The sequence below is a fragment of the Rhizophagus irregularis genome, chromosome 11 (genome assembly GCF_026210795.1).
Source record: "Rhizophagus irregularis chromosome 11, complete sequence".
NCBI classification, from domain to species: domain Eukaryota; kingdom Fungi; phylum Glomeromycota; class Glomeromycetes; order Glomerales; family Glomeraceae; genus Rhizophagus; species Rhizophagus irregularis.
Genome location: NC_089439.1, coordinates 541,954 through 555,295, shown reverse-complemented (window position 1 = coordinate 555,295; position 13,342 = coordinate 541,954). Strand labels below are relative to the sequence as shown.

At 25.2% G+C, this 13,342-nt stretch overlaps 2 protein-coding genes across 2 annotated transcripts; both read left to right on the top strand.

Moving 5' to 3' along the window:
• Nucleotides 1-1,692: 1,692 nt before the first annotated feature.
• Nucleotides 1,693-2,061, top strand: OCT59_002673 (uncharacterized protein; the record flags this gene model as incomplete). The annotated part of the gene is made up of 1 exon (XM_066145077.1): nucleotides 1,693-2,061. One exon carries the CDS (start codon nucleotides 1,693-1,695, stop codon nucleotides 2,059-2,061), a length of 369 nt encoding a protein of 122 aa, XP_065995830.1.
• A 3,081-nt stretch (nucleotides 2,062-5,142) lies between these two features.
• OCT59_002672 (uncharacterized protein) lies at nucleotides 5,143-6,822 on the top strand (the record flags this gene model as incomplete). The annotated part of the gene is made up of 5 exons (XM_025332437.2): nucleotides 5,143-5,868; nucleotides 5,936-5,977; nucleotides 6,046-6,097; nucleotides 6,180-6,368; nucleotides 6,446-6,822. The coding sequence occupies 5 exons, from the start codon at nucleotides 5,143-5,145 to the stop codon at nucleotides 6,820-6,822; spliced, it is 1,386 nt and encodes a 461-aa protein (XP_025172026.1).
• Between the last annotated feature and the right edge of the window lie 6,520 nt (nucleotides 6,823-13,342).

Here is a 13,342-nt window from a genome sequence, read left to right as displayed (position 1 = left end):
GATTATAGAGTAATTTGTATTTTTCGTACAATAAAATCAATTTGTAATTGAACAAAACTTTAAATTAGCATATGCAAATAACAGTATTTTGATACTAACTAAATAAACAAAAATTTAAGTTTTATGATTGTAAATTCTCCAGGCATTTCATCCAATTGGACAGTCCGATATCCAAAAGTTAAAAAAACAGGCTGATTGAGTTTGACTAAACAACATGACCTTGCCGGTAAACTGAAATACTACTGGACAAATGGGTAAAAATCACTTTTAGTCACAAATGAATTTCGATTTGATTTTTTTAATTAAAAAGTATAGATTTTCTTTATTTTCGTTAAGAATAATAAAAGGCAGGTAGTTAATATTTAAAAATTAGTTTTTTTATTTTCGAATTAGTGTAAGTCGCAAACTATTTCGGCTTCGTATTATGTAATGGAGCAAAAACTTCTTCATTGTGATGTTCCATTGCTTTATTCTTAGCCTGCACCTCTTCTTCACTAATGGTGTCCTTGAATAAAGGAGTAGTTGATCTGAAACACTATAAGATTAGTTGAATTTCTTGATCATAAAATTTATGGTACTAATTGCAGTAAAAGGAGTGGATAATAAATCATTATGAATTTGTCTAATGTAACTATTTCGGCGCTTCATGATACATTTTCTTACACATAAACATAATATTATATTAACATCATATCGGGCATATGTAGGATGATGGTTGTACATCAAGACATTATCCGGAAATATAAAATAAATTAACTAAAACTACAAGAATTTTTTTTTTAAATTTAAAAAAAAAAATAATGCAGCCACGTGAGACCGTATCGACGTATCGTTAGTTGTCGTGTCTTAAGAGCAATGATGTCTAGACATTGTGTTGATCATAGTAACCAAATATGGTGAATTTTTATTTACGGACGTAAAAAGGGAATATATATGTATTTGTACTACTGTACCAATCTAAAACGTAATTACAATACATATTTACACTCTTTAAGTGGTTAAAAAAAATTTTAGAGCGTAAAGCAAAATATTTTATCCGTACAAAATTAACCAATCGAACGAAAATATGTTGATTATTAATAATTTAAAAATAATCTTAAGTCTCCTTCTGAATAAAACTTCTTGGCAAGTTTCATAATTTCTTTCATAAAATGTTTAATTAGGAAATTATTTAAAATGATATTTCATGATCTATTGACAATATTTTCAAAATTTTTGTTTAATCAAAATTAGCTTCATTTACGAGGAAAAAAAACATTCTAAATTAGTTTTATTATTTGATATCATAAATAGTTTACACTAATTTAGCAAATAACCTTTTAATACTTTCCACGAATATATATAAATAAGGGTAGAGAGTTTCGAATAAAATAATAAGTTATATAGTACATATTGTTTGTTTAAATTTAGTTTATTTTAAAAAAGTTAATGCAATATTTAAATTCTTGTAAGTGCTAAACTTTTTTAAAACATGATTAAAATAGTTGGTAAATATCGGAATAGCGAGCATTTAATAACCAAATGTAGCATTTTTCATAAAACTACTGATAAAATTGTTTTTTCTGAACGAAAATTAAACATCTCGGACGTATTTGTACCCTAAAATCAATAAACCCCTCAAAACCAGAAATCAATATAAATGTGTGCTATTAACTCGTAGAAAAATCCATATTTTATCTTATCATTGCAAATATGTATTCATCAGATGCATCAGATAGTGATAATGTAACTTCTGCGCCGCGGCAGATTATAATTAATTCTTATCAAAATCAGATTCAATTTATCCCTAATATCTTTTATTATAAACCACCAAATGATTTGTATCATTATCATATTTCCTGTATTGAAGTTCCTTATAATACCATTATTTCTTTATTAAATAATAACGAATTTTGTATTCAAACTAATGAATATGAATATATTTTTTATTACCAACAACAATACGATAATCGATTTTACAAGATTATATGTGAAATTATTCCTCCTTTCTCAATTACTAATTATTTGAATAAAATATTTATGGTCATGAAATTGGTCAAAATATGGAACAGGAAAGATTAGTATTCACCTTTGATCAAAAAGAGAATATTAAATTTCATCTAACACAATATTTAAGTCAATATTTGTTAAACTAAGTCAGTATATTAGTGATAATTTTGAGTTTTTAATATCTATTTAAAGGATATTCCATATTTATAGCACAATTATAAGATGTACATTGTACATCAAAATATCAAATAAAGACATATATCTGCTAATATATTTTCGGATTATCAATTTTTTTATTGATAGATATTTATAGTAATTCATTAAAAAATGAATTCTCTAAATGAATAAAACAGTTCTTATGTAATGTTATGTCATACGCCGATCGATCATGTTCATAATTCATATTTATAATCTTGATATTCTCATCAACTGCGTAAAACATTGTTTTTTTTTTAGATAATAACGTCGTGACCGGTTTACTCTCTATAATGGGCTAATTAAATAGTAGATGCCGATCATTTTTGTTAAGTTATAAGCCATTACCCGGATTACAATAATTTTGGCCGAAACGATTAATTTAGTTTTTAATCAAATATAATAAATTCTTTTTTACTATACTTTTTTTTTTATTATTAGATCGATTATGAATGATTATGAATGTATAATTTTTGTGGTCTGATTCACAAATTAAAGTTATTCTTAGTGGTGGACCACTTCCTCAAAAAGCAGAAAATTCCCGGCATTTGAAGATTCTCATAATTTGATTTCAGGTGTTAACGTTGAATATTTTTTAATTTGCGAGAAATATTATTAATCATAATGTTTTGAACAAATGTTTCGACATCTACTTATTAACTAATACAACATAAATAAACGTTTAAATAATGTAAATCAATATCTGTTATCGATAGAATTTCACGAATGACTATACTTTAAATAACGAATAACGATAATTCTTTCGAAATTGTTTCTTTAATAGTGTTACAAACTTTTATGAGAACTGTAACCCAGAATATTGATTTTACCCTGAAATTCTACATTTCTACATTCCATTAGGATATAATTATATCATTAGATAGAAATTGATTTTATTTTAAAGGATTTTTTCTTTTAAAGGATGGATGGAGAGAAATTATTTACACAGAATTACGTGAAACGTTAGTATTACGTTACCATCCTGATTCCTGACGTGTCTACTTTATGACGAATATTGGCATCTGGCATTTATCATTTGTTGTATGCCCGATATTATTCCACGGAATTTAGGTTTATCCTGGTTTACTTGTATCAAAAGTTATGGAATTGATAGTTTTATTTTTTATTTGGCTAAAAATAGCTAAAATAGCTAGAATATCTTTTTTAGAACAGGTTAGGTTCTTGTTGTACTACGTAATATCAAAAATTTTTGCTCAGGTAACATAAAATTAAAAAAAAATCGTTTTTTTAATAACTAAATTTAGTCTAGTTCGTGTATTCAATAAAGCAAAATTAAAAAATATTTTAACCATACCTTTTCATATTTCTGATTATCATCTACAAACTATTACAAAAGAGTTTATCTGAAACGTGGGTTTAATACAAATAATCCAAATGAGCAAATGAATTGACAAAAATAACCTACAATAAAAAAAATTATTTTTAATTTATAAAAACAAAAAAAAATTACGTTTCATATAATCTCCAAGGAACTAATTAACACATAATGTCAGCAAAAGCCTACTCTTATTTTCTTTTTATTTCAAAACGAATAGAAAAAAAGTAATTGTTTATGATAATCTTGTTGTAAATTATCCATTTTTTTGGTTTCATAATTTCATACACGCGCTATTTCTTGGCCAATAAAAATCAATAGGTTATCATTTATATTAAAAGGAATATTTTTTTTTCTTTCGGATTTATTTCCGATGTGCATGAAGTTTTATTTAATATTTCGGCACGAGTCGATCACTTTCGAGCTACCTGATCGGAACGGGTACCCGATCTAAAAATTCGGGTGGCTATCAGGTCGGTTAAACTTTATCCCGATCCGACTAATCCGGATCTAATTCGTTTTCTCCTTACAAGAAATATTCCCTAAAAAAAAAGAACGTTAGTAACGTTCCCAAATCAAAAAAAATGAAATACCAATCCACTTTGCAATTTCGAAGTCCAGATTGAAGTCTAAGGCCATCCCTGAAAAAAAAAAAAGAAATAAACAAAAGTAAATAAATAAAGAGACCTTGTTTTTTTTTAAGAAAAAAAATAAAAAAAAACAGATAAAATGTTTGTTTTTGTAAAAAAAAATATAAAACATAAAAAAAAATAAATTAAAAAAAAAATATATATATATATAAAAGGTGTAATACTTTTAGAAAACAATAAAGAATTTTATTTATTTTTTTAAAAAAGCTTCGGAAAAAAAAAGGAATATAAAAAACGTAAGTATAAAACATTTCAAAATACCGTAAAGTTTAAAAAATGATAAAAATTAAGAACATTAAATCAGGATCATCTAAAATCTTTGTATTACAGAATACAGATTTAGAGAATATAACAGGAAAAATTAATATCCGTGTTTTTATTCCGATAAATAAGGTAACAAAATAAACAAACTCATTATATTATTACTAAATATAAAAATATATATACTCAGAAATAGGAATTAATTTTAACCAAAATAAATAATAATTAGGTTATGCAGAGTTAGTTACTTATTTCTTCACGTGGTTTTATTTATTATTTATAATTATGTCGTCATGGTTCCCAGGAAATTTTTATAAATGAACATTACGCTGCTTATTTATATTTAATATAATTTGTAATGTAATTTTAAATAATTTTGTTAATTTTCAAATTCTTGAGTTTAAAGATTAATAAAAGTAGCATACTAGTAAGTTTTGACTTAACCATATCGAATGTACAATACATGTGAGAATAAAGTAATGTTAATAAATAAATGTGTTATTTCCTCATTTTGGTGCAACCACATGACTTTAAGACGAATTTTCTTGAAACATTTTGTGTTTGTGTTCCATCTTAATTGATTACTTTCTTTAAATATTAGGTGTAACTCTAAGAATATTAATTAATACGCCAAAATTTTTTTATTAAAAGATAAATTTTTCCTTCGAATATTTATTTTTAGTATCTACCCGTTAATTTTTAAATATAATAATGTCAAAATTTTCTTTAATTTATTTCTTATTATGGATATTACTTCAAGTATTAGTTGATGTAAATTGTCAATCAACGCCATTTAAGCCAAATGTTATATACCGCCATACTGCCACATTCGTTGATAATAAATTGTATATTTTGGGTGGTAAGGATGTATCAAATGGCACACTAGTAAAAAGATTTTTTTATCTTGATGTTTCCGTACTTTATGATACTCAACTATTATCATGGCAAGATTTATCAAATATCAATATTATTCCATTACATACTGATGCAACTTCAACTAAAGGCGGTGTAAATAATGATACATTATATTTATATGGAGGTGCTTCATCCGATAAAACAATGGCATTGGTTTATACATTTGACCCGAATCGCACTTCATGGAATCCTCAAAAAATTACCATGATTAGAAAATGGGATTTAACAGGAGTTGTAGACTCTAATGGAAAATTTTATTTGTGGGGAGGTGTTAACGATAATGTTGCTGTAGCAAATGATATGCTTATTTTAGATACAACAAATCTTAATTTGAGTGAAGGAAGTTTAGTAAATGCACCAACTCCAAGATTTCATTATGGTGCTACTTTATTGCCCAATAATAAAATTATTTATATGGGTAAACCAGTAATTTTTATATATTTCATACATTTAGGTGGTACGAATGATATTAATTTTGGTAAAACTTTAAACCTTACTAAAGGCGCTTTATCATTAAATGAGGTATTATAATTTTTAAATGTTTCAATTGTTTTATAAAAAGCAATAAATTAAGTCATTGCTTTTATAGGTTTATATATATGATACGGTTAATGATAATTGGGATACAAAAGTAAGTTAATTCACAACTGTATATAAAAGTTTTCATTGTAAATAATTTAACTTATTATCAAATTTTAGATAACAATGGGAGAAATTCCTTCTAAAAGAGTTGGTTTTTCCACAATTCTTGGTATGAAATTAAATAAGAACACAGTTTATTATTTATAAAAAAGTTTTGAATTTTAATGAAATATAATCAATATTTTTAACAGGTTTAGATGGTCAAAGAATTATAATTTATGGAGGATATTTTAATAATCCCGGATATTCGAATACTACACTTTATGTATTAGATTTAAGTAATTATAATTGGTATGTGCCAAAAATTTCTGGAAAAAATCCGAGCTCTAGAACTTTTCATAAGGCAAATGTAATTGGAAAATATATGGTTATATCATTTGGTAAATATAATATTTTAAATATTGTTATTTAAACAAATTAATTTTTATTTTTAACAATAAACAATAAAATTTAATAGGTGATGGTTATGATAGAAAAGTTGAAAGTGATATATTATTACTTGATATAAGTAAAAATGAAGAATATATATGGACAACAAAATTTGATCATTCAATTTCATCACCATCTTATTCACCATCAACCTCGTCATCAACCTTGTCACCAACCTTGTCACCAACACTCTCACAATCACCTTCTTCTTCACCACCCTTATCATTAAATATCAAACTAGTTGGTGTTATTATAGGATCTTTGTTAAGTGGTATTTTCTTATCGGTCGGAGTTTTCTTTGTATATAAATGGTATAAATATAGACAACAACAAAAAACTATTCGTGAAAATGAATTTGAAAAAGATATTCAAATATCTTCATTGCAGAAACCCATGGTTTGTTAACAAACATTTATGTAATCATCAAACAGTTTTTGTATTTATCATGGAATAATGTTTTTTTTTTATAATTCCATAAAATTTTAATTATAAACATTTTTAAAATCATAATAAATTATAATATTGATCTTAAAAAAAATAGTAAACAAACATCGTAAATTAGCCAAAAATTAATTAAATACATCATTGATAATAACTAAAATAGGTGTTCAGAACAAGTTTATTATTGCCATTATCAAAATTGTTGGTAAAATCGGACAATTTTACTAAGTCATATGATTTTTTCTATCCACCTTTTTTTACATGAATTTTTAATATTTTTTATATCATATTTTTTTTTTTTATGAATTATGAAATTCAAAGAATATTTTACAAAAAATTTAAAGATGGCAACAATTAATCATAGCCAGTTATCAGTCATTCATATTAAGAGCCTTTTGACCGAACAACTGCTTTAGTTTTGACCATTTAACTACCCTGACCAACCAATTGACTGATCATTTGATTATTTGGGAAATCCAAATTATGAATAGGATTAAAAATAATATTGCATTATTTTAAGTACATAATTTATAACATTTAATGATATAATATATATTTATATATAGATACATTTTTTAAGTATGTAATCCATACATAATATGTAATATATTTTTTAAAAAAAAGAGTTAAGAGTTACTATCTAGATGTCACAGAGTTGGTATCAGTTTCCCTATTATATGATTTTTTTTAAAAAAAATTGATTGGCTAAATATTTTTAATATTGATTTACAAATTTATTAATTAAAGACTAAATTTTATTCATAATCAGTTAATCACTTACATCACTTTGATATAATAAGATCATAGTTATATATTTATATCATAATGATGTAATCATGATCTTATATCATTATGATATATATATATATATATAATTTTACAGAATATTTTAACAAATTTTATGATTTTATTTATTTGGTCAATGAACAACTAGCAAAAAAATTTAAAATTTACATTTTTTGTTAGGAGGATCAAAAAATAAAAATCACCAAAGTAAAAGTCTAAAGGATAAATGATACTAAAATAAAAATGAAATGGAAAACTCAAGTTACCAAAAAACACAACAATAACAAAATAAATTAATTAATGATTCAAATTGGAACCTAATAAAAAAAATGAAGTTAGTAAACAAAGAAAAAAAATAATGAAAAAACCAACCCACACTTTGAAAGAGTACTATAGAACTTAAAGAAAAAGAACAAATGAAAATTTAACAAATTCAATGAACAATAACAAAAAAAACAACAAAAGGACTGCTGAAATCTAAAAAAGAAGTAAAAAAAAGAAAAGATGAAGGTCAATAAAGAAAATAGCAAAGAAATCAAAAAAAAAAAAGAATAGCCTAAATACAAGCCTCCATTTTCACAAAGATTAGAATCACTAAAACCTAGAAAAAGTGCTGAAACTTAAAAATAAGAAACCTAAAAATAAGAAGAGTAAAACAAAATTAGTAATGAATGAAAAATAAACAAAGGCTGAATGTGCGAAGTTTATAGAGAATTGAAGGAAATTAAGGATGAACTACATGAACTTCTTCAAGACTACATCATCAAGTTTAAATAGCACAAAAGAAGTTAGGAAGGGTGCTTTATAATTGATACAATGTTTTGAAATAAGTTCTTCTTTTACTTTTAAAAGTATAATTAAAGAATGCAATATGAAAACCCTCTAACAATTCTAAACCTCATACAACTACAGTGAGCATCAAATGTGTTACATATTAAATTTTATTTATTAAAAACATGGAGTTCATAATCAAGATGCCCAATTACTACTGGGATAAATAAAATTAAGTAAATGTATAATAATATATATGAAAAGTAATGTTTAGTGACAGAGAGACTTTGGAAATAATGAATATACTTTTGGCTGAATACAGAAATGGTGTCATGTCAATATAAGTAGTAAGATAATATATGATAGAAAATATGACTGAAAAGAATGACCATGGAAGTTCATTTAATGATAACAAAAAAGATGAACCCAGTTAAAACTTAAAGAATAATTGCATTAAAATTGATTTATAACTTTCTTGCAGGAAAAAAATTGATCAATTTAGGAACATTTGATCATTTAGATGAGAATTATTTCTAGAATCAATAATAATTATAATTTTGCTATAACCCAAAACCAATGTCACAATAAATGGAATGCCCTAAAAAGAGGTGAATCTTTTACCATTTGTAATTTAATTTGTGATATTAGTAGAAAAAAAAATGTTATACTAAAGTTTAGAGGAAGAGGATCATTCATTGGACCAAAACTACACAGAAGAACACAAGAGAAAGTAATTTGATACTTATTCAGTTTTACACAATTATAGCATAAAGAAGTTGTTAAAAATCTTTTACCAGATGTATTATTTCCTATGCCTCATAAGTAAACAGGTGGCATTAAAAGAATATCTCTCTTACATTTCATTAAAAGTATTGACATAAATATTCTTGATTCTAGTATTACTAAGAAATAAGAATGAAGATCAAAAACAATTATGTGGAAAAATGAACTGTGATAGTATATCTGTATGGACAAAGGTGATATGAGAATACACCAAGTTCAGCTCAACAAGTCCTAGTATTAAATAATAAAGAAAATAATACTTTGGTATGAAATCATGTAAAATACATTCCAACATCATTTAATATTTCAAGAATATTTTATCATTTTACATGAAAGCATCAAATGGAATTCATTAAAGTCAGGGTATGAGAACTTAGAAAGGTTACTAAACAGAAACCCAGAATAATTTACCACATGTACCCAACTTTACATGATAAGAGGTTTCATCAGGAACTCTCAGATGAGTTTTAGCTCATGAAATGTAAGTATTTATTATTTGATACCATGACCAATAATTTAACAACAATAAACATGTCAAAAAAACAGTTAAGTAGGGAGAATAAAAGTTGTTTTTAATGAAAGGTCAATTAGTTTTGCAGAAATTTCTTGTTAAAAGTTTAAATCAAGATTTGAAATAAGCTATGCAAAAATAAAATCAAATTTTTTTGATGAAATAATTTCTAAAGGGAATAATCAAATGGAAGAGGCAAGATTCAACTTCTTTGTATGGTATATACTCCATTTCAACTTTCAAATACAGTTTACCAAGAGACCTAGATCATGATATACCCAAGTGAATATTTATTGTCAAATGAAATCTCCTATATTCCATGCATTTTGAAACATGTTTTTAGACATTAAGTATGAATGAATTAGGAAATAAAAGACAGATTTACTTGTTTTATGTTTATCAGCAGTGAATAGAATATTGAATATAGAAGTTTTAGGTTTTCCATTTAAAGTTATACAGTTGGATGAAAAAAGGGTGCTAATGATGTCTATCTGTAATTTTTATTAAAATTATAGTATTAAAAATGCTAAAAGGATAAGACTTACAGCATCCAAATTATTAGTAATTAGCCTACATTATTTTTTGTATTATTTACAGACCAAAAGAAGTACTTGGCTGAACAGAAAAAGCTGTGAAAGAAAATATATTCCTCCATTCCAACTAAAAATACTAAAAGGATATGGGATTAGTTGTATTTACTTAAAGATTCCTTTTTTATAATATATATAGCCAGTTTTGTAGATACTGTATGTTGTGCTTCAGGTGTTAATTTATGTCAGTTAATAGTTGATGTGTATCAAAAGAAAGAAAAATGATTCTTTTTTCAAACCTAAATCTATTATGATGCAATAATTTTTTTATTTGATATTGAAGCAAATTTTTTTACATTAAAAAAAATTGACAATTTTTTTTGAGTTTTTTTTAAAAAGAAAAAATATTCAAAGCCTTATTTCTTTAATCATCAAAATTATTTTTGATGAAAAATCCTATTATTTGATGACTAAAATAAACATGCAATGAAAGTGGCACAGAAATGCTTAGTTTGTAATTTTATTCTAATGATGTCAAAAGAAGCAATTTGGCAAAAAGCAATATTTTTTGCTATTGATGTCTATAGCTATAGCAATAGCTATATAAAATATTATTATTAGAGAAATCTCAAACAAAAATATCATCCTTTCATAATATTATGCAAAACTGATATAAGAAATTATTTTTGAATGAAACAGTTTAACTAAATTAAAAAAAAAGAAGAAAAAAATGAAAGAAGGAAATCTTTTTGGAGATAGTAGTTTGATCCGAACTGGTTAAAACTGAGTTTAAGCTAAAACTAGTTAAAACTAGTCATTTTACTAGTTTGAAAACTAAGGCAAAATCAAAAGTCCCTTCCACTTACAAATATGGTACACAATTATCTGGTAGTTCAAGCAACAAGAATACCAAGTGAACAAATGTTCAGTGTGGCAAAATTTACAGTCAATCCAATAAGAAACTGCCTGAATCCAGAAAAAGTTCATGAATTTCTTTGCCTTGAAACCGGTTTGCAACCAGATTAGTTGAAGAAGACTTTATGAAAGATGATGAGGATAATAATTTATATTGAATAATTGTTTAATACTTGAATATTTCTTTATTAAAACATTATAAATATTATAATTTATCACTTTAAAATTGTTACATACATATTGTAATTTACACAGATCATGATTAGGAAAATGATAAACTACTGTAATTTCATTATTTCAGTTAAACCTAGTTTAACTATAAGATAAACTGCTATTATGCTTTCAGTTAAACCTGGTTAAAACTAGTTAAAACTAGTTTGACCACTGAAACTACTAGTTTGGAACTTAAAACGAACTAGACAGACCGTTTAACATCCCTATTTATCACCATGCAGTCTATGATTTTTAGATTCGTTTCGTAATAAAATGATCCACATCATGTGATCATTAATTATTTCAATACTGCGCCATATTTTACGAGGTGAGTTAAATATTAATGTTACTTAATTTACCGGCCTATCTATTACTTTATATATTTTAGTAAAATTATGGCACTACACGGGATAATACAGTACATGTCGGGAAAAAAATGCTTTCAGGAAATGTCCACTCGGGAATTCGTCTTGTCAGAAATTGTTGTCAGGAAAAGGTTATATCAAGAAAAAGGAATCTGTCTGACAACATTGTTGTGATGATCATACATCCAGGTGGTTTATAAGAAAAAATTCATATATTAAAAGCATCCCAATTAGTGTTCATTTAATTCCTTTATTTAATTTCTAGAAATAAATGGCAGAAACTCACTAAATTAATAATGTATTGTTTTGTTTATTTTAAATGATTTTTTTTGTCACAATATTTCTGCAGTCCTTAAAAAGACCGATAGTCTAATAATACCTATTTTTTTTTTTCTTGAAAATTTTTTTTATGAAAATGTTGTAATCTCACCAATAAAATTTTTCAAGTCACGTTACCGAAAATTTTTCAATTCCCTTGATCACATAATTAATCCACGTTGTCGTACCAACCAACTAACTATGTTATACGAATTTAATTTTAACCAGTTAATCGTCCAGAGTCCCAGAGTTCCTTTGTTCATTTATTTAAGGAGCACTGCCACATCTATTATTAGTGTAAAATTTAATATTTCTGTATAAGTCAGATGACTTTTTAGTTATCGGCAAATATCAGAATAACGGGTACCTAAAATATATAAAATATACGCAAAAAGGTTAAGTTCGGCCAAGAAAAATCATGAAAATCTTTCCTTTTAATAGATAATTGTTGGTAGAAAGCTATTACCTTATTTGGATACTGACCGAAATTATCATAATTCCGGCCCTGCTGTAAAAGTGAATATAGCTAATAGTAATTTTTTTGGCAGTTTCTGACCTTTTGCATATATTTCGATGTCACATTCAATAAATAGTTTCTTACTAAATGTATTTTGTTCAGAAATCTATATAACGAGTATGCGGCTTGCTTTTTTTTTTACCTTTTAAAAAAATCTAAAAATACCATAATTAAAAGTATTACTTATCATAAACTTACAGCATATAGCGAAATACATATTTACATTTCTTTTATTATAATTGCAAATAAGAATTCATTAGATTCATCAGATACGGATAATGTAACTTCGCACCGCAGCAGGTTACAATCCATTGACTTACTAAATAAGTTTTAAATAACAAAGAATATAATGTTCAAACTAGTAATGAATATGAGCATATTTTTTATTATCAACGACAATACAACAATCAATTTTACAAGATTATATGTGAAATTATTTAACCCTAATAAAATATTGAATTTCATTTTAAGCTATGATATATATTATCGATAATGTAGAGATTATTTATTTCAAATAATTATGTTCAGAGTTACTAGGGTTGATATATTGTGAGATGGCAAAGAATATTATACATAACTAGAGATCACATTTATAGTACATATAGTTTTAGGAAGTAAAGATGTACAAACATCCTTGATAGGAATAAAAATGTATTTATTTGGAAAAAAAAATTTTTTATAGAATATCAGCCAAAATAAAATAGTATATTTTCCGGATTAAGAAATAACTTCAAATTTGACTGATTGATAGATATATATGGTAATCCATTAGAAA